Source organism: Aphelocoma coerulescens, chromosome 31 (genome assembly GCF_041296385.1).
Source record: "Aphelocoma coerulescens isolate FSJ_1873_10779 chromosome 31, UR_Acoe_1.0, whole genome shotgun sequence".
NCBI classification, from domain to species: Eukaryota; Metazoa; Chordata; class Aves; order Passeriformes; family Corvidae; genus Aphelocoma; species Aphelocoma coerulescens.
The window spans coordinates 1877810-1901171 of NC_091044.1; the positions used below are offsets into that span (position 1 = coordinate 1877810).

General features: G+C 68.9%; 1 protein-coding gene across 1 annotated transcript; it reads right to left on the bottom strand.

The window, feature by feature from the left end:
• Positions 1-960: 960 nt before the first annotated feature.
• On the bottom strand, positions 961-22964 carry LOC138100271 (spectrin beta chain, non-erythrocytic 2-like). The gene is made up of 35 exons (XM_068998071.1): positions 22796-22964; positions 21273-21421; positions 20232-20405; positions 19500-19591; positions 19156-19236; positions 18346-18461; positions 17990-18102; positions 16532-16719; positions 16197-16314; positions 15445-15603; positions 14866-15168; positions 14606-14759; positions 13134-14328; positions 12414-12551; positions 11181-11937; positions 10886-11088; positions 10711-10801; positions 9990-10136; positions 9245-9508; positions 8425-8649; positions 8002-8091; positions 7455-7736; positions 6907-7037; positions 6069-6273; positions 5517-5891; positions 5045-5289; positions 4514-4652; positions 4272-4356; positions 3951-4147; positions 3552-3709; positions 3279-3354; positions 3032-3180; positions 1795-1968; positions 1301-1343; positions 961-1182 (listed from the first exon to the last, which is right to left on the bottom strand). Exons 1-35 carry the CDS (start codon positions 22962-22964, stop codon positions 961-963), a joined length of 7407 nt encoding a protein of 2468 aa, XP_068854172.1.
• Between the last annotated feature and the right edge of the window lie 398 nt (positions 22965-23362).

Sequence of the window (23362 nt, forward strand, 5' to 3'; positions counted from 1 at the left end):
GCGTTGGGGTTCGCACTGGGGCCGTACTTGTAGCGCCGGGGCCTGTACTGGGGTCACTGGGGGTGTTGGGAACACTGGGAGCGCTGGGGGTACTGCGAGCACTGGGGTCCATACTGGCAGCACTGGGGTGCCCTGCGCCGTCCATTGCCGAACCCTTTCCCGGCCTGAAACCGGCCCATCCCCATTCCTATCCCATCCCATCCCATCCCATTCCCATCCCATCCCATCCCATCCCATCCCATCCCATTCCCATCCCATCCCATCCCACATCCCATCCCATCCCATCCCATCCCATCCCATCCCATCCCATCCCATTCCCATCCCATCCCATCCCACATCCCATCCCATCCCATCCCATCCCCATTCCCATCCCATCCCACATCCCATCCTGTTCCCATTTTCGTCCCATCTCCATCCCATTCCCATTCCCATTCTCATTCTCATTCTCATTCCCATTTCCATCCCATCCCATCCCCATCCCCATCCCCATCCCCATTCCCATTCCCATTCCCATTCCCACCCCATCCCACCCCATCCCATCCCATCCCATCCCATCCCATCCCATCCCATCCCATCCCATCCCACCCCATCCCATTCCCATCCCAGTCCATTCTCCTCTCAATCCCACCCCGATCCCACCCTCATGTGAATCCCATCCTTATCCCATCGCCGCCTCCATCCCAATTCCCATTTGCATCCCCAAACCCATCCCTATTCAAACCCCACCCCCTCCCACCCCCTCCCAGTCCCTCCCAGTCCCTCCCAGTCCCCCCCTGCCCTCTCCCCAGCACACTCAGACCCCCCAGTCTCTGTCTCCAATCACTTTATTGGGGTGGGGGCTGCGCGGGGACATCACCGGGACGATGGGGGAGGGTGTGGGGTGTGGGGTGTGGGGGGACACTCGGCCCCCCCAGCGGGGCCCCCCCGTGTCCCTCCGTCGGCTGCGGGACCCCCCCAGCTCTACTTGTTCTTCTTGAAGAAGCTGAAGCGTTTCTCCCTCTCCTTCGGCTCGCGGGGCCTGGGGGCCCCCTCGGCGGGGGGGGGCACCGGGGGGAGGCTCAGAGCCCGCGACATCCCCTTGGGGGGACCCCCAGGGACCCCCGAGCCCTCCCGGGGCACCCCCGGGCCCAGCGCGGCCCCGGCGGCGGCTTCGATCCCCCGCAGCCACAGGGCCATGTCGGCCTGGGGGGGGACACGGGGACATTGGGGCCACCGGGGGGGCACAGGGGGGGCACAGGGGGTCAGGGGACATCCCGGGGACATCCCGGGGACATCCCGGGGACGGCCGGGGGGGTCTCACCTCGTCCTTAGCCTGGAACAGGAATTCCTTCCCATCGCTCAGCCTGGGGGGGGGGCCGGGATCAGCCACAGGACCCCTCCATGTCCCCCCCGTGTTCCCCCCATATCCCCCTGCATTTCCCCCCCATTTTTCCTTCACATCCCTCCCGTTGTTCTTCCTTTATTTCCTCCCTTTTCCCCCCATTTTCCACACATTTCCCCCCTCATTTTCCCCAAATTTCCTCCAGTTTTCCCCCGTCTCCTCCCCATAATTTCCCCATTTTCTCCATTATCTTCCCATGCATTTTCCCCCCATTTTCCCCCATTTCACCCCCATTATTCCCCCATTTTCCCCCATTATTCCCCCCCATTTTCCCCATTATTTTCCCATGCATTTTCCCCCCATTTTCCCCCAATTTTCCTCCATTTCCCCCCCATATTTCCCCCCCATTTCCCCCCATTATTTCCCCATTTTCCCCCCCATTTTTCCCCCTTTTCCCCCCCATTTTCCCGTACCCCAGCCTGAACACGTGTTTCCGTTTGCGGTAGGCGGTGGCCGGGTGGCAGCGGGCGCCGCGCAGGGGGGTGGGGGGCTCCCCGTGGTACGGGACCCCCGCGCCCGCCCCCCGCGCGTCCTTGAACACGCTCAGGGCCCCCCCCCGCAGCACGCAGTACAGGCTCTGCCAGGATCTGGGGGGTCACGGGGGGGTCATGGGGGGTCTCTGAGCCCATCACCCCCCCAGGACACAGCCCAGGCTCTGCCAGGACCTGGGGGGTCACAGGGGGGGTCTCTGAGCCCATCACCCCCCCAGGACACAGCCCAGGCCCTGCCAGGACCTGGGGGGTCACAGAGGGGTCACGGGGGGGTCTCTGAGCCCATCACCCCCCCAGGACACAGCCCAGGCTCTGCCAGGACCTGGGGGGTCACAGAGGGGTCACGGGGGGGTCTCTGAGCCCATCACCCCCCCAGGACACAGCCCAGGCCCTGCCAGGACCTGGGGGGTCACAGAGGGGTCACGGGGGGGTCTCTGAGCCCATCACCCCCCCAGGACACAGCCCAGGCCCTGCCAGGACCTGGGGAGTCATAGAGGGGTCACGGGGGGGTCTCTGAGCCCATCACCCCCCCAAGGACACAGCCCAGGCCCTGCCAGGACCTGGGGGGTCACAGAGGGGTCACGGGGGGGGGTCTCTGAGCCCATCACCCCCCCAGGACACAGCCCAGGCCCTGCCAGGACCTGGGGGCGCTTGGGGCTTTAAGGGAGGGGTGTGGCACGTAAAGGGCGTGGCCAAAGCAGGGCGTGGCCATGTGGGCGTGGCCGAGAGACCCAAATAAGGCCGGGTTGTGTGGGTGTGTCTGAAGGGGCGTGGCCACGAATGGGGCGTGTCCCCGGGGGTGTCCCCAAGGCCGGGGGTGTCCCCAAGGCCGGGGGGTGTCACTGGGGTGTCCCCAGGGGTGTCCCCAGGGGTGTCCCCAGGGTGTCCCCGGGGTGTCCCCAAGGCCAGGGGGTGTCCCCGGGGTGTCCCCAAGGCCGGGGGTGTCACCGGGGTGTCCCCAGGGGTGTCCCCGGGGTGTCCCCAAGGCCGGGGGTGTCACCGGGGTGTCCCCGGGGTGTCCCCAGGGGTGTCCCCGGGGTGTCCCCAAGGCCGGGGGTGTCACCGGGGTGTCCCCAGGGGTGTCCCCAGGGTGTCCCTGGGGTGTCCCCAAGGCCAGGGGGTGTCCCCGGCGTGTCCCCGGGGGTGTCCCCGTCCTGACCTGTTGGTCGCCCTCTTGCCGGGCGCCTCCAGCTCCTGCTTGCGGCACAGCCCCCCCTCGAGGGTCTCGGGTGGAGGGGGGGCGCGGGGGGGCAGCGTGGCCGCGACCCCCCCCGGGCCGGGCCCCCCCTCCTGCGCCCCGTTGGGCACCTGGGGGGGGGGAAAGGGGGACAGGGGTGAGGGGAGGGGCGTCCCCCAGAGGGGTCCGGGGGTGTCCCCCCCGCATTTTGGGGGGTCTTGGGGGTTACCTGGCCCGCGGCGCTGTCGGGGCGGATCCCGTTGAGGGCCGGGGCCTCTGCTGGGCGGCTCTGGGGGGTGGGGGCCCTGGGAAGGGGGGGGGGGGACACACGGGGTGACCCCCTGTCAGCCCCAGAACCCCCTCCCCATATCCCACACCTCCCCCCCCCCGGCCCCCTTTCCCCCCCCAACCTTCCCCCAGCCCCCCCCCAAACCTCAATGTTACCCCCAAAATCGCCCCCCCCCGACCCTGAATGTCCCCCCCGCCCCACCCCCCCCCTCACCTCTGCACTTCCCCGCCCCCTCCCCCATCCCGGCTCTCGGGGGGCACCACCGGGGGGGTCCCCCCGACTTCATCCTGGGCCGGGGGGGGCTCGGGGGGCTGCAGCTTCCTCGCTGCCTCCTCCTCCTCCTGGCGCCGCCGCCGCTCCTTCTCCTCCAGCTGGGGGGGCACGGTGGGGTCAGGGACACCCCGGTGATGGGGGGGTCACAGGGACCCCACCCAGAGCACAGAGGTGACCCAGGGACCCCCAGCCCCCTCCCACCCTGTGTCCCTTGGGTGTCGCAGTGACCCCGGCCCCCAGTGCCCCCCCTTCCCCTTGTCCCCACCACGTCCCCTGTGCCCCCTCCCCATTCCCCCCACTTCCCCCGATGTCCCCCCCACGTCCCCCCGATGTCCCCACCGTGGTGAGGCGACTCAGGGCAGCGAATCTCTCGTCCCAGGCGGCCGCGGCCTTTTGGAAGCTCTGGTGGCGTTTGAGGAGGGTCTCGGCCTCGGCCAGGCTGGAGCCCAGCTCGGGGGCGCGGGCCAGGGGCTCCCTGCTGGCCAGCCAGGCCTCGGCCGTGGCCGCGTCGCGCCCGAACACCAGCACCTCCAGCACTGGGGACACGGGGATGGTCACCGGGGGGGCACCGGGGACAGGGACACCCCTGTGCCATCCCCGAGCCACCCCCGGGCACCAAGAGGGGACACTGGGGACACACGGGGCCTCCCCAGCTCTCACCGGTCTGCAGCCACTCCAGCTTGTCCTGCCAGCGCTCCCCGATGTCCCTGCGGCGCTCCTGGAGCTCGGCCAGCTCCTGGGACAGCTGGGGGGACACGGGATGGACACGGGATGGACACGGGATGGACCCGGCACCACGGAGACGAGGATTTGGATGGGGGGACGTGGGGATGGGGACATGGGGACAGTGACGGGGTGGAGACACAGTGACACGGGGACACAGGGTGCCAGGCACGTCCCACCTTGTCGGCGTCGTGGTGGCCGCGCTGCAGCAGCGCCGTGGCCGCGGCCACGCAGGCCCCGAAGGAGCCCTCGCGCGCCTCCAGCTCCGCCCGCAGCCCCTGGTGCTGCTGGATCAGCAGCTCGGCCGCGGTGACATCCCTGCGGGGGACAGGGACAGGAGCGGTGACCACGGGGACACCCCGGCTCCGCCTGGGCGCAGCCGCGTGGGGCTGAGCCACCGGGGTGGCCGCGGTCACAGCCCCACACCGGGGTCACTGCGGTGTCCCTGGGGTGTCCCCGAGAGGTCCTCACGTCCCCAGGGCTGTCCCCATATGTGTCGCCGTGCCTCTGGGATGTCCCCACGTCCTACATCCCCAGGGCTGTCCCCACATGTGTCGCCGTGCCTCTGGGATGTCCCTGGGGTGTCCCCAGGGCTGTCCCCATGTGTGTCCCTGTGCATCTGGGATGTCCCCACATCCCACATCCCCAGGGCTGTTCCCCCACGTGTCCCCGTGCCTCTGGGATGTCCCTGGGGTGTCCCCGTGTCCCACCTGGGGCGCTCCCGGGCCTGCAGCTGCAGCTGCATCCCGTCCATCCAGAGCCGCAGGTCGCGGGCGGCGCGGAGGAACCGGAACTGCTCCACGGTGTCCCCGAGCAGGCGGCGGCGGCGCTGGCAGCGCCCGCGGAGCTCGGCCCAGGCCGCGGCCACCGCGCCCTCCTGCGCCCGCAGCTCCTCGGCCCGCGGGCCCGCGTACGCCGCGGCCAGGCGCCCCGCGGCCTCCTGGACAGCGGTCACCTGCGGGGACAGGGGACACGCGTGACAGCTGTGACGTGGGACACATCCCCCTCCTCACCGCACAGGTGTGATGGGGACAGGCGTGACACGGGTGACACGGAACGCGTCCCCTCACAGGCACCTCTTGCACTGCAGGTGACGCATCCGGCTCGCAGCCACCCGCTGCACTGCGGCCTGTCCCTCCCGTGTCCCTCCCTGTGTCCCCAGTGTCCCCTGTGTCCCCTCACCTGGGCGCTCAGGGCCTGCACGTCGTGCTCGAAGGCGCGGTGCTGCCTCTCCAGCCCCTCGGCCGCGCGCAGGTCCCGGCCCAGCTCCTCGGGCACCTGCCGGGCCTTGTCCCGGAGCTGCGCCAGCACCTGGCGCGCGTCGCGGCGGAATCGCTGCAGGTCGTGAGCGGCCGCCAGCTCCTGCGCCCGCGTGGCCACCAGCTCCAGCAGCTCGGCCCAGGCCTCGTTGAGCCCCGCCTGCCACTGGGCCACGGCCGCGCGCTCGGGGTGGCCCCCGGCGATCAGCGCCGCCGCCGCCGCGTTGGCCGCGTCCACCCGCTCCTGGCCCAGCCCGCCCGTGTCCCGGGAGAACTCCCGGAACTTGTCCCGGAGCAGCTGCGGGGACACGGGCCAGGCCGGGGTCAGGGGGCACTCCCGGGGACAGGGACACCCCCGGTGACAGGGGGGCACGGGGCCCCCCCCAGTGTCAAGATGACCTGGGGACCACCTGGCACGGAGGTGACACGGGGACTCCTCGGTGTCACAGCGCCCGTGCCCCCCGTGTCCCCTCACCGTGACGTGCTCGAAGTCCTGCCCCAGCTCCCGGGACGCCGCCACCACCTCTCGCTCCGAGATCCACTGCTCCAGGTCATCGAGGTCCCGGCGCAGCTGGCACAGCCGGTGGTGGCCCTGCAGGGTGGCCCTGCGCTCCCCGGCCAGGTGACACAGCCCCGCGTAGAGACGCTGCACCTGCGCGGCGCGGGCACGGAGCCGCTCGCTGGGTGGGGACAGGGGACAGCGGTGTCACCCCGGGGACAGGGGAGAGCGGTGTCACCCAGGGGACACCACCGGTGTCACCCAGGGGACAGCAGTGTCACCCAGGGGACATCACCAGTGTCACCCAGGGGACATCACCGGTGTCACCCAGGGGACATAACCGGTGTCACCCAGGGGACAGCAGTGTCACCCAGGGGACATCACCGGTGTCACCCAGGGGACATCATCGGTGTCACCCAGGGGACAGCGGTGTCACCCAGGGGACATCACCAGTGTCACCCAGGGGACACAGGGACAGCGGTGTCACCCTGGGGGCATCACCAGTGTCACCCTGGGGACATCACCAGCATCACCTAAGGGACAGGGGACAGCAGTGTCACCCCGGGGACAGGGGACAGCGGTGTCACCCAGGGGACAGTGGTGTCACCCAGGGGACATGACCGGTGTCACCCCGGGGACAGGGGACAGCGGTGTCACCCAGGGGACACAGGGACAGCAGAGGACAGACAATGCACACGGGGACAGGGGACGCAGGGATCTCAGGGGACAGCGAGCACTGGGACAGGGGACAGGGGTGTCACGGGACACAGGGACCATGCCCGCGGTGCCGGGGGTGTCCCCAGGCTGTCCCCACCCGTCGGGGTGGCCACTGGCCGCCATGGCCCGGCCCTGCTCGGCCAGCAGCTCCACGGTGCCGCCGTAGTCGCGCAGCTCCTGCTCCAGCCCCAGGTGCCGGCTCAGCATGGCCTGGGCGCCCGGCTCGTCCTGGGGGGCACGGGAGGGGGGTCAGAGCCGTGTCCCCACCCCCGGAGACCCCCCAGCTCCCCCTGTGACCCCCCCAAACCCCTCCCCACAGCCCCCTGGACCCCCTCAGCAGCTTCCCTGATCCCCCCCCGGGATCCCCCATAGACCCCCCTGCTCCCCCTGGGAACCCCCAGAGACCCCTCCCAATCCCCCTGGGACCCCCATAGACCCCCACAGACCCCCACAGACCCCTCTGCTCCCCCTGGGGACCCCCAGAAACCCCCAGAGACCCCTCCCAATCCCCCTGGGACCCGCCATAAACCCCCCACAGACCCCCCTGGGACACCCCAACCCCCCTATAAACCCCTTCCCCCGTCCCACCCCAGCCGAAGCGGGGACACCCTGCTGTCCCCAGGGGGTGGCCGGGCCCCGTCGCACCTTGGCCTTGTCCTGGGCCAGCATGTGCAGCTCGCGCTCGCCCAGCCAGGCCTCGGCGGCCGCGGCGTCGCACAGGAAGCGCTGGGCGGCCAAGGCGGCCTCGAGGCGCCGCTGCCTCCGCGCCGCCTGCGCCCGCAGCTCCCGCCAGGCCTCCCGCAGCGCCGGGACCCCCCCGGGGACCCCTCCGGGCACCCCCCAGCCGGGGACCCCCGCCCCGGGGACCCCCCGCTCCAGCAGCTCCGTCACGCGGCGCTCGCGGCCCTGCAGCTCCTTCTGCAGCGTCTGCGGGGGCAGCGGGGTTAGGGGGGGCTTGGGGGGGGTCTGTGGGGCAAATGGGAGGTACACGGGGGGTTGGGGGGGCCACAGGACGTGCCGGGGGTGTCTCCGGGGGGGTCATGGGGGGGCAGGGGTGGGCCAGAGAACCTCTGGGGGGTCAGAGGGAGGGACATCTATGGGCCCCCCTGGGTCGTGGAGTGAGTCCTGGGGGTCCAGGGGGGTCTCTGGGGGCCACAGGGGGATGTTTGGAGACCCCCCCCCCCCGACCCACCTCGTTCTTCTGGAGCAGCAGCTGCACCGAGGGCAGGTCCTTCCCGTGGTCCGTGGACAGGGCCAGGGCCTGGCGCTCCTGCACCCACAGCTGGGGACACGGGGGGACAGCGGGGGGTCACTGGGGGTCACTGGGAGTCACTGGGGGGTCACTGGGGGTCACTGGGGGTCACTGGGGGTCACTGGGAGTCACTGGGGGTCACTGGGGGATCATTGGGGGTCAGGGTCACCAGGGGTCTGGGACACTGTGGGGACAGGGATGGGAGGGGATCAGGCATTGGGGGTCAGGGATTGGGGAGGAGATTTGGGGTTCAGGGGTCAGGGTGGGTGGGGATCAGGGATTTGGGATCGGGAACGCGGGACCAGGGGCCCCAGGGGTCAGTGACAGCCCTGGGGGGGGTCCCGGGGGCGTCCCCCCACTCACGAGCTCGTCCTCCAGGTCCCTGCGGAACTGGTGCAGCTCCCTGGCGGCCGCGAGGCTCCGGCCGCGCTCCCGCAGCGGCTCCCGCAGCTCCCGGAACTGCTGCTCCAGGTCCCGCACCTGCTCCTGCACCCCCGCGCTCCGGGGGTGCCCCGGGCTGAGCCCCCCGGCCTGCGCCCGCAGTGCCCCCACCTCCTGCTCCCGCAGCGCCGCCTGCGTCTCCAGCAGCTGGGGGGGCGCGGGGGGTCAGGGACCCCGGGGGACCCCCCAGAATCTGCACCCCAAAATCCCCCCCACCCCAAACCCTGCATCGCAAATCTGCACCCCCAAATCTGCACCCCAAAACCTGCACCGCAAACTCACCCCCCCCAACCTGGGGACCCCAAATCTGCACCCCAAAACCTGCACCGCAAACCCACCCCCCCCCAACCTGGGGACCCCAAATCTGCACCCCAAAACCTGCACCACAAACTCACCCCCCTCAACCTGGGGACCCCAAATCTGCACCCCAAAACCTGCACCACAAACCCACCCCCCTCAACCTGGGGACCCCAAATCTGCACCCCAAAACCTGCACCGCAAACTCACCTCCCCCCCCAACCTGGGGACCCCAAATCTGCACCCCGAAACCTGCACCGCAAACCCACCCCCCCAACCTGAGGACCCCAAATCTGCACCCCCAAAAGCTGAACCCCAAAACCCGAGCATCCCAAACCTGCATCCCAAAAGCCGTACCCCAACCCTGCCCCCTGGCCCCGCACCCCCAACCTTCACCCCGAACCTTCGCCCCCTGCCCCCACCCCTTCCCCGGCGTCCCCCTGACCTGGTGCCGGGTGAGCAGCACCCCGACGCTGGTCAGGTCCTGGCCGCAGTGGCCGGAGCGGAGCTGGGCGCGGACCCCGGCGAGCCACGAGCGGAGTCCGGCGCAGGCCTGGGCGCAGCTCTCGGCGCGCGCGGCCTCGGCCAAACCCCGGCCCTTGGCGGCCGCCGCCGCCTCCACCTGCGCCCACAGCGCCCGCAGCTCCTGCCGGGGCGCGGTCACTTGTCCGGCCAGCGCCGGCCGCGCCCGCGCCAGCTGCTCCCCGTCCTGCGGGGGGGGACACGGGAACGGCGGCACGGAGTTACGGGTTTGGGACCAGCGAGGTTGGACCCCAAAAGAATCACGGAATTGTTAAGGTTGGACCCAAAAAAATCATGGAATTGTCGATATCGAGGTTGGGCCCGTGGGACTGTGGGATCATGAATCACCACGGAATTGCTGAAACCGGACCCATGGGATCGTGGAATCGTTGAGGTTGGACCCATGGAACCGTCCAGGTTGGATCAAAGTCATGGAATTGTTAAGGTTGGACCCGAAAAAATCACGGAATTGTCGATGTCAAGGTTGGACCCACAGAATCGCTGAGGTTGGACCCATTTAATCGTGGGATTATTAAGGCTGGGCCCACGGAGCCACGGAATCGCTGAGGTTGGACCCGGGGAATTTTGTGACTCAACCCCCCCCTCCCGTATCCCACCTTTCCCAAAGGCCGCCCCCCTCCTGGATCCCCGTTTTCCCCCCTTCCCACCTTCTCCAGCGCCTCCAGCCAGCCCCGGTTGGCCGCGAGCTCGGCGGCGAAGGCCTGGTGCTTCTGCCACTTCCCCTGCAGGTCCCGCGTGCCCTCGTAGGACACGTCCCGAGCCACCGGCAGCTTCTCGTTCAGCCACAGCGTCAGCTGGGAACGGGGACGGGAACGGGGACAGGGATGGGAATGGGGATGGGAATGGGAACGGGGATAGGGATGGGGATGGGAATGGGGATGGGAATGGGGATGGGAACGGGGATGAGGACGAGAAAGGGAACGGGGACGGGAATGGGGATGGGAACGGGAATGGGAACGGGGATGGGGACAGGAAAGGGGATGGGGATGGGAATGGGAATGGGAATGGGAATGGGAATGGGAATGGGAATGGGGATGGGAACGGGGACGGGGATGGGGACAGGAAAGGGGATGGGAATGGGAATGGGAATGGGAATGGGAATGGGAATGGGAACAGAAATGGGAATGGGATGGGGGACACGGGTCAGGACCTCTTCCCACAGTCCCATCCCAGCCCAGTTCTCATCCTCATCCCATCCCCATCTCAACTCCATCCATCCCTGATCTCAATCCTAATCCCATCCCAGCTCATTGTGTTCTCCTTCCCATCCCATCCCATCCCATCCCATCCCATCCCATCCCATCCCATCCCATCCCATCCCATCCCATCCCATCCCATCCCATCCCATCCCATCCCATCCCGTCTCACCTCCTGCCCGTCCTGCAGGAACTTCTGCAGCTCCCAGTTATCCCGCAGCCGCCCCAGCAGCTCCTGGGCCGACTCCCGGATCTTCTGGTGCCTGTGCCAGGGCCAAGGCGGGTGAGAGACCCCATTCCCAGGCGATGGCACGGGACTGGGACAAACTGGGAGGGGTCTCCCTCACCTGCTCTCCACCGACTCCACCGTCTCCCGCACCTTTTCCGCGTGGACGCCGCCCTCGTCCAGCAGCTTCCGCCCGGTGTCCGTGAGCGCCCGGACGCGCTCGGCGCCGGTGTCCAGCGCGGCCAGGAACTCCTCCAGCCTCCGCACGGCCGCCTCCGCACCCGGCACCGTGCCCGGCATCTCCGTGTGGGCCAGCGTGTGCTCCTGCGGGTCGGGATTGGGACCGGGACCGGGATCAGGACCGGGACGGCACCGGAGCCCCGCGATTCCCCGGCACCCCCCGGCTCCCCCCTCACCTGCTTCCCCAGCGTCCCCTCCACCTGCTTGGCGTCCCGCAGGAACACGTGGAAGGCGACAGCCTGGGCCAGGAGCCGCTGCCGCTTCTCCCACACCCTGCCCAGCTCTTCCCAGTCCGCGTCCAGCGCTTCCAGGCGCTGGAGCAGGGACAGGCTCTGCGGGTCCGTCTGTCCCCGCGTCACCTCCCGGCCGGCGCTGCGGGCGCTCCGGTAATCGGCGCCGTAGTGCGAGATCTCGGTGCGGAGGCTCTCGTGCTGCCGCAGGGAGCCCTCGGCCTCGGCCAGGGACGCGGGGACGTCCTCGGAGCCGGCGGCCGCGCGTGTCCGGGACAGCCAGGCCTGGAGCGCCGCCAGGTCCCGCAGGAAGCCCTGGAGCCGCCGCGCCTGCCCCAGGGACTCCTCGCGGCTCCGGTGGCAGCGGCGCAGCGCGTCCCACTCGGCCTCGAGCCCCGCCAGCCCCTCGCGGATCTCGGGCGCTCGCTCCGGCTGCTCCCCCTGCAGCTTCTCGCCCTCGGCCCGCAGCTCCCGCAGCTTTCCCTGGATGGCGTCCAGGTCGCGCCCCATCCCCGAGAGCTTCCCCTGGAGCGCCGTGATCCCGGCCAGGTCCCGGCCCAGCGCCCGCGTGGCCTCGATCGCCGCCGTCTTCTCCCGCATCCAGCCCCGCGTCTCGTGGCATTCCAGGCGGAAATTCTGGATGTTCAGCGCCGCGGTCAGCGCCGCCTTCTTGCGCTCGCACAGCGCCCGGAACCGCTCCCACCTGGCACGGGCGGGATCGGGGCACGGTGGGACAGAGCCCGGGGAATGCCCGGGGCGTCCCGGCCTGGAGAATCCATCCCTGCATCCCTGCAGCATCCCAGCCCGGAGAATCCATCCCTGGAGCATCCCAGCCCAGAGAATCACAGCCTGGAGAATCCATCCCTGCATCCCTGGAGCATCCCAGCCCGGAGAATCCACCCCTGCATCCCTGCAGCATCCCAGCCTGGAGAATCCATCCCTGCAGCATCCCAGCCCAGAGAATCCCCGCCTGGAGAATCCATCCCTGGAGCATCCCAGCCTGGAGAATCCATCCCTCCCCAGAGCATCCTGGACTGAACGCCCATCCCTGGAGCATCCCTGACTGCCCGAGGCATCCTCAAAGCTGCCCGGAGAATCCATCCCAGCCCGCAAAACTCCTCCCTGCTCGGATCCACCCCCGATTCCTGCCCGGAGTGACCCAGCCGGGCCCGCCCCCACCTGTCCCGGAGCTGCTCCCACGTTTCCCGGGCGCTCTCCCGGTTCCTGTCCCCGGATCCCTGGAGCTCCTGGGTGACGCGGCCCACGGAGGCCACGCGTGCCGCCAGCGCCGCCAGCTCCGGCTCCAGCGTCTCGAACCTGCGGGAGCGCCGGGAATGACCGGGATACCGGGAATACCGGGAATACCGGCAGTACTGGGAGCACTGGGAGTGCTGGGAATGCCGAGCTGGAGCCGGGAATTCAGGGAACAATGGAAACCCCAGCAACACCGTGCCAGAGGTGGGGATGCCAGAAATCCTGGGAATGCCAGAAATTCCGGGAATCCTGCGCTGGAGGTGGGAATTCAGGGAATACCGGGAGCGCTGGGAATACTGTGATAAATGTTGGAGGTGGGAATTTTGGGAGCGCTGGGAATACCGGGAATATCTCACGTCAAGGTGAGAATTCAGAGAGCACGGGGAATATCCGGGTGTTGGACGCAAAAATTCTGGGGAAACGGGAACAGCAGGAACCCTGGGAATGCTGCAGCAGAGGCAGGAATTCAGGGAACACCGGGAATACCAGGAATAACGGGGCGACCGTGTGTATTGTTGGGAATATTCCCGGGACAGCCGCACTGCGGGAATCCCAGCGGGGCTGACTGACTCCAAGACTTCCCGGGAATAATTCCGGGATTTTTACGGACCAGCACCGCGGGCACGGGGAACCCCGGGCGCTCACCGCTGCTGCACCACCTCCAGGTCCTCGATCCGCTCGGGAATCTCCATGGAGAGCAGCCACTGCTCCCTCTCGCCCACCCAGAGCGCGCAGGCATCGGCCTCGCTGCGCGCCGCGAACAATCCCAGCGCGTCCCGCAGCTCCAGGCGCCGCAGCTCCGCCCGCGCCTCCAGCTCCCGGTGCCGCCGCTCCAGCTCCGCCAGCCGCTCCGCCAGCCCCGGCACCACGTCGGGAACGTCGGCGGCATCGGCGGGCAGCGCCTGCTCCCGCAGCGCCGCCAGCGCCGGCCCGCGCCGCCGGATCTCGTCCTGCAGCTCCCGCAGCCGCCGCTCCAGCATCCCCGCGGACCGCTCGTCGTGGCCGAGCTCCGGCCCCGCCACGCGCCGGGCGGTGGCCACCAGCCAGGCCTCGGCCTCGGCCGCCTCCGCGTCCAGCTGGAACCGGCCCGCGGCCGCACGGAGCCGCCGCTCCCGGGCCCGGGCCAGCGCCGGCAGCGCCGCCCAGAGCGACTCCAGCTCCCGGATCCGGCGGGACACGGCGGCCGCGGGGTCCGGGCAGCCGGGAGTGGGCTCCGGGCACCCCTCAGGGGGTTCCGGGGACCCGTCGGGGCGTCCCGCGGGTCTGCTGGCCGATGGCGAGGGTCCCTCCGTGGATGCGGGGGGGGATTCCACGGGTCCAGCGGCGCGTCCCGTGGATGCGTTCTTGGGTCCCGGGGGTCCCGGGGATTTGGCGGCGGCTCCGGCGGTGGATTCCGCGGGTTTTGCGCTTCCCGTCGATCCGGCGGCGGATCCCGCTGATCCAGGGGTGGCTTCCAGCGGTCCGGCGCTGCCTCCCGTGGATCCCGCCGGGGATCCCGCGGCTCCGTCGGGGGCTCCCTGCGCCAGCAGCTCCCGGCCCCGCTCCAGCAGCTGCTCCAGCGGCCCCGCGCGTCCCCCCAGCGCCCCTCGGATGGCCTCGAGCTGGCTCAGCATCCGCAGGGCCCCCGGCAGGTCCCGGCCCAGCTCCGGGCAGCGCAGGAGCCGCTCCTGCTCCCGCATCCAGGCCTCCTCCTCGCCCGCGTCCCACAGGAACTTCCAGAGGCGCCGGGAGCGCTCCAGGCGGAGCCGCCGCTGCGCCGACAGCGCCGAGAGCCCCCGGTAGCGCAGCTCCAGAGCCGCCACTCGGGCCCGCAGCTGCTCCGGGGGGCACGGGCGGTACCCTGGGGGACACGGGTGGGGGTCAGCGGGGTTGGAGGGGGTCCCAGAGGTCGGGGATCCCAGGGTTTGGAAGTCCCAGGGTTCAGGGGTCTCAGTTTTTGGGGCTCCTGAGGGTCTTGAGGTTTGGGGGTCCGTTTTGGGCTTCTGGGAGGTGCCGGTTTTGGGGCGGCAGTCTCAGGTGTGTGGGGGTCCCGGGATTCCGGTGTCCCTGAGTCGGGGGGGTTCCAGGGCATCCCGGGGCTCCCGATTTTGGGGGTCGCAGTTTGGGGGGACACTCACCGCCCCCCTCCCCGAGGAATCTCTCGGCCGCCGCCCCCACACTCCGGACCCTCTCGGCCTGGGCCGCCACGTCCCCCTCGACCAGGGCGTGGATCTGCAGCAGATCGTCCACCTGGCTCAGGTGCTGCCCGAAATCCCGCGACTGCAGCCGCACCTGGGGACCCGGGGGGGGGGGGACACCGGGGGGGGGAAGGGGTCACCGGGCTGGGAGGGGTCCCACGAGGGGATCCCACCCCCCCCCTCCCCGGCCCCCTCCCCACCTCCATCTCCTCCATCCAGCCCATCAGGTGCTCCAGGTCGCGCAGGAGCCGCTGCAGCTCCAGGTGCGCCCGGAGCCGCTCTCGCCGCGCCGCCACCTGCGCCCGCAGCGCCTCCCACAGCGACACCACGTGGTCGCGCCGTGTCGCGATGCCGCCCATGTCGTGATAGCGCTCGGCCTCCAGCTCGGCCGCCACGGCGGTGACGGCGCGCACGCGGCTGCCGTAGGCGGCGATGTCGCTCTCGATGGCCTCGTGCTTGCGCAGCGCGGCCTCGACCCCCCCCAGAGACCCCCCGAAATTGTCCTGGGGGGGGGAGAGAACCGGGGGGTGAGGGGAGGGGACACCCCGGGACCCCCCCCCCCCCCGGAATTGTCCTTTGGGGGGGGGAGAAAAGGGGTCAGGAGGTGGGAAAGGGAGGGGACACCCTGGGGGATAAAAGGGGGGGACACCCCAGGGACCCCCGGAATTGTTGGGGGGGGGGGGGGATAAGGGGAGGAAAAGCGGGGTGAGGGGGGTCCCTGGTTGGGGGGGGTCCCAGGGGGTCTCAGGGGTGCCTGAGCGGGGGGTGCCGGGTGTCACCTGTGCCACCAGGCGCTGGTTGTCCCCCAGCCAGCTCTCCCTGAGGGCGGCCTTGCGGTGGAACCGCGCCGCCAGCTGCTCCAGGTGCTGCTGCCGGAGCAGCTCCGAGCGCAGCGCCAGCTCCCGGCCGTGCTCCGCCTTCTCCAGCCGCTCCCAGGCCTGCGGGACACCGGCGTCACCCGGGCCACCTGGCACACCTGGCACACCGGGCACACCTGGCACACCTGGGCCACCTGGCACACCTGGCACACCTGGCATCTGTGGCACCTCCCACGTCCCTGTGTCCTCCCCATCCCCTTGCCCCCTGTTGACGTCGATGCTGTGTCCCCCGTCGCTGTCACCCCATCCCTGTCATCCCTGTCCCTGTCCCCGTCACCCCCTGTCCCTGTCCCCATCACCCCCGTCCCTGTCCCCCTGTCCCCGTCACCCCCTGTCCCCGTCACCCCCTGTCCCTGTCACCCCATCCCTATCACCCCTGTCACCCCTGTCCCTGTCCCCCCTGTCCCCCCTGTCCCTGTCACCCCCTGTCCCCGTCACCCCCTGTCCCTGTCACCCCATCCCTGTCACCCCTGTCACCCCTGTCCCTGTCCCCCCTGTCCCTCCTGTCCCCGTCACCCCATCCCTGTCACCCCCTGTCCCCGTCACCCCCTGTCCCCGTCACTCCCATCCCTGTCCCCCCTGTCCCCCCTGTCCCTGTCCCCCCATCCCTGTCACCCCTGTCACCCCCGTCCCTGTCCCCCTGTCCCCGTCACCCTGTTGATGTCGGTGCTGTGCGTCCCCTCCCGGGGCACGAACTGTCGCTGGTTGTTGGCGCGGAGACGGCTCCGGAGTGAGAACAGCAGCACCTCCAGGGACCCCTTGTCCTCAAACCTGCAACAGGAGACCCCAAAATCCACCGAGGGACCCCAAAATCCACCCTGAGACCCCGGGGACGCTCCAAAACTCACTGGGGGGGGGTGATCCCAAACCCCTTGGGGCGATCCCAAAATCCCATTTGGGGCCCTCCAAAGCCCTTCCTGCAGACCCCACACCCCCGCTAGGGAGCCCCCAGCCCCCATCTGGGGACGCCCAGGGCCGGGGGTCTCACCGGGGCGGTTTCTCGGTGGTGCGGTAGGCGCTGAAGGCCTGGAGCTGCCCCTGCAGGCCGGGGATGCCGCGGGGCAGGCGCCGGTCCGTGAGCAGCAGCAGCGAGCGCTGGATCCAGCCCAGCAGCTCGGCCGCCTGCGCCTCGTAGCGCCCGGCCAGGCCCTCGGCCTCGCGCGCCGCCTCCAGCACCTGCGGGCGGGCTCTGCTGTCCAGCGGTCCGGCCTCGCAGCCGGCCGTGCGTCCGGCCGTGCTCACACCCGGCCGGCCGGCTGGCCGTCCATCCCCTGTCCATCCATCCCCTGTCCATCCCCTGTCCATCCATCCGTCCATCCCCTGTCCATCCATCCCCTGTCCATCCCCTGTCCATCCATCCCCTGTCCATCCATCCATCCATCCATCCCCTGTCCATCCATCCGTCCATCCCCTGTCCATCCATCCCCTGTCCATCCCCTGTCCATCCATCCCCTGTCCATCCATCCATCCATCCCCTGTCCATCCATCCCCTGTCCATCCCCTGTCCATCCATCCCCTGTCCATCCATCCATCCATCCCCTGTCCATCCATCCCCTGTCCATCCCCTGTCCATCCATCCCCTGTCCATCCATCCCCTGTCCATCCCCTGTCCATCCATCCATCTGTCCATCCCCTGTCCATCCATCCATCTGTCCATCCCCTGTCCATCCATCCGTCCATCCCCTGTCCATCCATCCCCTGTCCATCCCCTGTCCATCCATCCCCTGTCTATCCCCTGTCCATCCATCCATCTGTCCATCCCCTGTCCATCCATCCCCTGTCCATTCCCTGTCCATCCATCTTCTGTCCATCCATCCGTCCATCCCCTGTCCATCCATCCATCCATCCATCCGTCCATCCCCTGTCCATCCATCCATCCATCCCTCCATTCATCCATCCACCCTCCGTCCATCCATCCATCCATCCATCCATCCATCCATCCATCCATCCATCCCATCTGCCCATCCATGCTCAGATCCATCCATTCCATCCGTCCATCCACCCCGTTGTCTGTCCATCTGTCCATCCGTCCATCCCCATGCCCCTCCGTCCATTTATCCCCCTGTCCATCCACTCCCCTCCCTCTCCATCCCTCCCCCATCAATCCATCCCTCCGGCCGCCCCTCCCTCTGTCCGTCTGTCCATCCCCCATCCCCCCCTCTGTCCATCCCCCATCTGTCCCTCCATCCCCCTCCCCCCCACCCTGACTCCCCCCCGCCCATTCCCGCGGATTCTGTCCAGCCCCCACCCCCCAGCGCCATCTGTCCATCGGCCGGCCGGCCACGGACCGTCCATCTGTCCATCTGTCCACCCCTTCTTCCTCCTGCTCCCTTTCCAGCCACCCATCCGTGTGTCCGTCCCTGTGTTCCCCTGTCCCCCGTCCATCCCCCTGTGTCCGTCTGTCCACCCCTGTGTCCGTCTGTCCACCCCCGTGTCCATCCCGGACCTTCCCGACGCGTTTTCCCTCCACCGCCAGCGCCTTCATCCTGGAGAAGTGGTGGTAGAGGGCGGCCACGTAGGTCAGCACTGACCGCTCGTCCGGCTGCTCCACGGCCACATCTGGGGGCCACGGGGGGGTCAGACCCCAAACCCCCCCTCAGGGACCCCAAATTCCCCCAGGGACCCCCAAATCCCTCCCCCCCCCAGGAGCTCCAACCCCCCTGACCCCTCACGGCCCCCCAGCGCTGACCGCTCGTCCGGCTGCTCCACGGCCACGGCTGGGGGGTTATGGGGGGGTCAGACCCCCTCGAGGACCCCCAATTCCCCCCCCCAGGCCCCTCCCGGACCCCCCCAGCCCCTCACCCTCAGGGTCCAGCAGCCGAGTGACCCCCAGCTCCCGCTCGGCCACGGCGAAGGCGCTTTGCAGGTTGTGGAGGGCGTTGGCTCCGCGCAGCGACGCCACGTCCAGCAGCTCCGGCCTGGGGGCGAGCGGACCCCTGACCACTGACCCAGAGCCACTGACCCCTGACCCAGAACCACTGACCACTGACCCCTGACCACTGACCACTGACCCAGAACCACTGACCCCTGACCCCTGAGCACTGACCCCTGACCACTGACCCCTGACCCCTGACCCAGAGCCAGTGACCACTGACCCTGACCCAGAGCCACTGACCACTGACCCCTGACCCCTGACCCCTGACCCAGAGCCACTGACCACTGACCCCACAGTGAGCCCACATCCAGCAGCTCCGGCCTGGGGGCGAGTGGACCCCTGACCACTGACCACTGACCCTGACCCAGAGCCACTGACCCCTGACCACTGACCCTGACCCACTGACCCCACAGGGACCCCACGTCCAGCAGCTCCAGCCTGGGGGCATGGCCGGACCCCTCACCCACATCGGACCCCAGACCCCTGACCCATAACCCTGACCCATAACCCCACAACCCCATCACCCCCAGTCCCCCGCCCCCCATCGGGACCCCCACCCCCCATCGGGACCCCCGCCCACCATGGGGACCCCCACCCCCCATCGGGACCCTCACCCCCCATCGGGACCCCCGCCCCCCATCGGGACCCCCACCCCCCATCGGGACCCTCACCCCCCATCGGGACCCCCCGCCCCCCATCGGGACCCCCTCCCCCCATGGGGACCCCTGCCCGCGCACCGGTGCCGGTGGATGAGCGCGCAGAAGGCCAGCCCGTCCCGCCAGCTCGTGGTGAAGTTCTGCACGTTCACATTGGGGTACCTGGGGGGGGCCGGGGGGGGTCAGAGACCCCCCGAGACCCCCTGGCAACCTCCAGGACCCCCCCAGGACCCCGCAGGTCGCTCCCGACTCCCCTCAGAGCCCCCCCCAAAGCCCCATAGAGCCCCCAGGATCCTCCCAGCAGCCACATCAAGACCCCCCAGACCCCCCCGGACCCTCCTCAGGACCCCCCAGACCCCCCCGGACCCTCCCCAGGACCCCCCAGACCCCTCCGGACCCCCCAGACCCCCCCAGGCCCCCCTCACCCCGCGGTTTTCATCTGGCACCAGGCCAGCAGCGCGTCCTTGGCCGATTTCCGCTCCCGCGTGTCCCCGGTCTCCACGCTGATGTCCTGGATCTGAGGGGGGAGGGTCCCCAAAAAACGGGGTCAGGGACCCCCAAAGCGGCTCTGGGACCCTCATGGTGGGGTCAGGACCACCCAAAAGGGGGTGCAAGACCCCCCCCACCCCAAAGGACCCTATGGAAGGTCCGGGGCCTCCTAAATGACAGAATTGAGACCCCAGGGCCGGTCCGGGATCCCCTAAATGACCACAGTGACCCCCGGGGCGGGTCTGGGACCCCCTAAATGACCACAGTGACCCCCGGGGCGGGTCTGGGACCCCCTAAATGACCACAGTGACCCCCGGGGTGGATCCAGGACCCCCTAAATGACCACAGTGACCCCCGGGGTGGATCCAGGACCCCCCTAAATGACCACAGTGACCCCCGGGGTGGATCCAGGACCCCCCTAAATGACCACAGTGACCCCCGGGGTGGATCCAGGACCCCCTAAATGACCACAGTGACCCCCGGGGTGGATCCAGGACCCCCCTAAATGACCACAGTGACCCCCGGGGTGGATCCAGGACCCCCCTAAATGACCACAGTGACCCCCGGGGTGGATCCAGGACCCCCTAAATGACCACAGTGACCGCCGGGGCGGGTCCGGGCCGCGCCCCCCGCCCCATTTCACGCCCGCCGGGGGTCCCGGGGGCCACCTGGAAGCGCAGGATGATGGTCCAGACCAGGCCGAGGGTCAGCCGGGGGTTGCCGTCCACGATGTCGTGGGAGCCGACGTTCTCCAGGTGCACGCGCTGCTCCCGCAGGAAGCGCAGCGCCTTCTCCACGTTCTCCAGGCAGTGGATCCGCATCCGGCCCCGTGTGGGGCGCGGCTGGGGAGGGGGCGCGGTCAGGGACCCCCCCCGGGCAGGGCAGGGGGAGATGCGGGGAGGGGAGTGCGGGAAAAGGGGGGCTGGGGGGGTTTGGGGGCACGGAAAGGGGGTCTGGGGGGGTCTAGGGGGGTTTGGGGGGGCGGGGGGCACAGGAAGGGGGGTTTGGAGGGGGCAGAGGGGGTGGGGGTCACGGAAAAGGGGGTCTGGGGGGTTTGGGGGGCACAGGAAGGGGGGCTGTGGGGGTTTGGGGGGCACAGGAAGGGGGGCTGGGGGGGTTTGGGGGGGTTTGGGGGAGCACAGGAAAAGGGGCTGGGGGGGTTTGGGGGGCGGGGGGCACAGGAATGGGGGTTTGGAGGGGGCAGAGGGGGTGGGGGTCACGGAAAGGGGGCTCTGGGGGGTTTAGGGTGGTGGGGGTCGCGGAAAGGGGGGGTCTGGGGGTGTTTAGGGGGGTGGGGGTCGCGGAAAGGGGGGTTTGGGGTGTTTAGGGGGTCACAGAGGGGGCGGGGGGCACAGGAGGGGGGGTTGGGGGGTTTGGGGGGGGCAGAGGGGTCCAGGGTTTTTGGGAGCCCCCAGAGGGAGGTGGGGGGGCAGGAAGGGGGGGTTTGGTGGGTCCGGGGGTGGCAGAAGTTGGGGTTTGGGGGGCCCGCAGGGGGCTGGGGGTCTCCATTGGGGAGGTGCCGCCGATTTTGGGGAGGGGTCGCATTCACCAGGAGCCCCCTCCCCCCGAGAGCAGCCGGGGTGGGGTGCGGGGGGGGAGGGTCCCTATTTGGGGGGGTCCCCGCAGGGACTTCCCCGTTTTGGGGAGGGATCCCGTTGAGGGGAGGGGGCTGGGCGGTGCCGCCGGTTTTGGGGAGGGGTCGCACTCACCAGGGTCTCCCCCGAGAGCCCCTCGAGCAGCCGCAGCAGCAGCCGCCCGTCCCTCAGGTCGCTGTAAAGGTCCCCCAGGTGCGACCCCCCCGCCAGGTGCGAGTTCACCCACTTGGTGAAGGTTTTCTTCTGCACGGCCTCGCGCTCGTCTGGGGGGGGCCGGGGGGGGGTCAGGGACCCCCAAAACCCCCCCAAAACCCCCCCCAAACCCCCCCAGACCACCCAAATCCCACCCAAAAACCCCAAATCCCACCCAAACCCCTCCCCCCCCTCCACATCCCCCATGTGCAGATCCTCGTCCTCATCCGGGGGGGGGTCAGGGACCCCCAAAACCCCCCCCAGAGCCCCCCCCAGGGGTCGGAGCCCCCCGAGGGGGGTCCGGGGGGGGAGGGGGGGGGATCCCCCCGCGCCAGCCGGCGCTGGATTAACGCTAAGAGGATTTGGGGGGGGGTCCTGGGGGGGTTGGAGGAGTTTTGGGGGGGTTGGGGGGGTCGGGGGGTTGTCCTGGGGGGGGGTTTGGGGCGATTGAGGGGTTTTGGGGGGAATTTTGGGGGAGTTCCCCCCATTTTTGCACTCATTTTGGGGGGGTTTCCCCATTTTTTGGGGGGTGTCCCCGTTTTTTCAGGGATCACTCCCAGACTTTGGGGCTCCCCCATCCCCATTTTCGGGGTCTCCCCGCATTTTTGGGGGTGTTTCCTCCTCTTTTCTGCCCTACTCCGTGTGGGTTTTTGCTTCCCCCCCCCCCATTTTTGTGCCGTCCCCTCACATTTTTGGGGGGGGATTTCCCCCATTTTTGGGATCCGTTTCCCCGTTTTTCCCATTTCTCGCGATCCTCGCACATTTCTGATCCCGTTCCCATCATTTTCTGGGTCCTTTCCCCCATTTTTTGGGGCTGTTTCCCCCATTTTTGGCTCTTTTCCATCACTTCCTTTGGCTTTTTTTTCCCATTTCTTTGGCTCCCCCCCAAATTCCAGGGCTCCCTATTCCCATTTCTCGGCGTCCTCCTTATTTTTGCTGCATTTTCCCCTCTTTTCTGGGTTTCTCCTCAAATTTTTCAACCTTTCCCCTCATTTTTTCTGCGGTTTCTCCCTTTTTTTTGGGTTTCCCCCCCATTTTTTGCACTTTCCCCCGATTTTTGGGCTTTTACCCCAATTGCTTTGTGTTTTCTTCACACTTCTTGCACTTTTCCCCCCAAATTTTCCGCTTCCCCCCCATTTTTTCCACTTTTCCCTGCACATATTGGACTTCCCGTTTTTTTTCACTTTTCCCCCCGTTTTTTCCACTCCTCCCCAATTTTCGGGGGTTTTACCCCCTTTTTTTCCCCATTCCCCCCCCCATTTTTCCCCTTCCCCCCCGAATTTTTCCTCTCCCCCCTCCCATTTTTGCCTTTTCCCCCCGTCATTTTTATGCTTTTTCCTCCCCGTTTTTCCCCCCATTTCTGCCCTTTCCCCCCCCCCTTTTCGGGGTCCCCTTCCCCACCCCCCGGCCCATTTTTGGGGTGCCCCCTCCCCTCCCCCCCGTACCTGCCAGAGCTTTGATCCGGGAGCGCTCGAAGCTCCGGGCGGAGCCTTCGTCCTCCTCCTCCTCCTCCTCCTCCTCCTCCTCGGGCCCCCCCGCGCCCCCCTCCCCCTCCCAGCGGGGGTCGCTGAACCTCGGCAGCTCCAGGGGGTCGTAGGGGGGAGGGGACAACATGGTGGCCTTCGGGGACCCCCAAAATTGGGGGGAGGGGTGGGGGCGGCTCTGGGGGTGCTCAGGGGGGAGCTGGAAAAGGGGGGGGGAGGGGGAGGTTTGGTCACTTTTGGGAGGGGGGGGCACAGAGGGGGTGACCTCCCCCCCTCCCCTCCCCCCCAGCAAAGTGACCCGCGGGGAAGGAGGGGTTAATGGGGGGGACCCCCCAAATGAAGGGGGAACCCCCCCCCCCGGAATTAAGAGAGATCCCTCCCGAAATTAATAAAGGACTCTGCAAGTTAACAGAGACCCCCCCCTAATTAACAGGGACCCCCCCCCCCCAATTAACAGGGACCTCCCCCAATTAACAGGGACCCCCCCAATCAACAGGGAGCACCCCAACTAACAGGGACCCCTCCCCA

Coding starts and splice junctions, on each gene's coding strand:
- LOC138100271 (XM_068998071.1), bottom strand. CDS start 22,964: ATGTTGTCCCCTCCCCCCTACGACCCCCTGGAGCTGCCGAGGTTCAGC. Junction 18,462..19,155: donor GCGCTCATCCACCGGCACCG/GTGCGCGGGCAG, acceptor GCTCGCCCCCAG/GCCGGAGCTGCTGGACGTGG. Junction 10,137..10,710: donor TCCTGCAGGACGGGCAGGAG/GTGAGACGGGAT, acceptor CCCCGTTCCCAG/CTGACGCTGTGGCTGAACGA.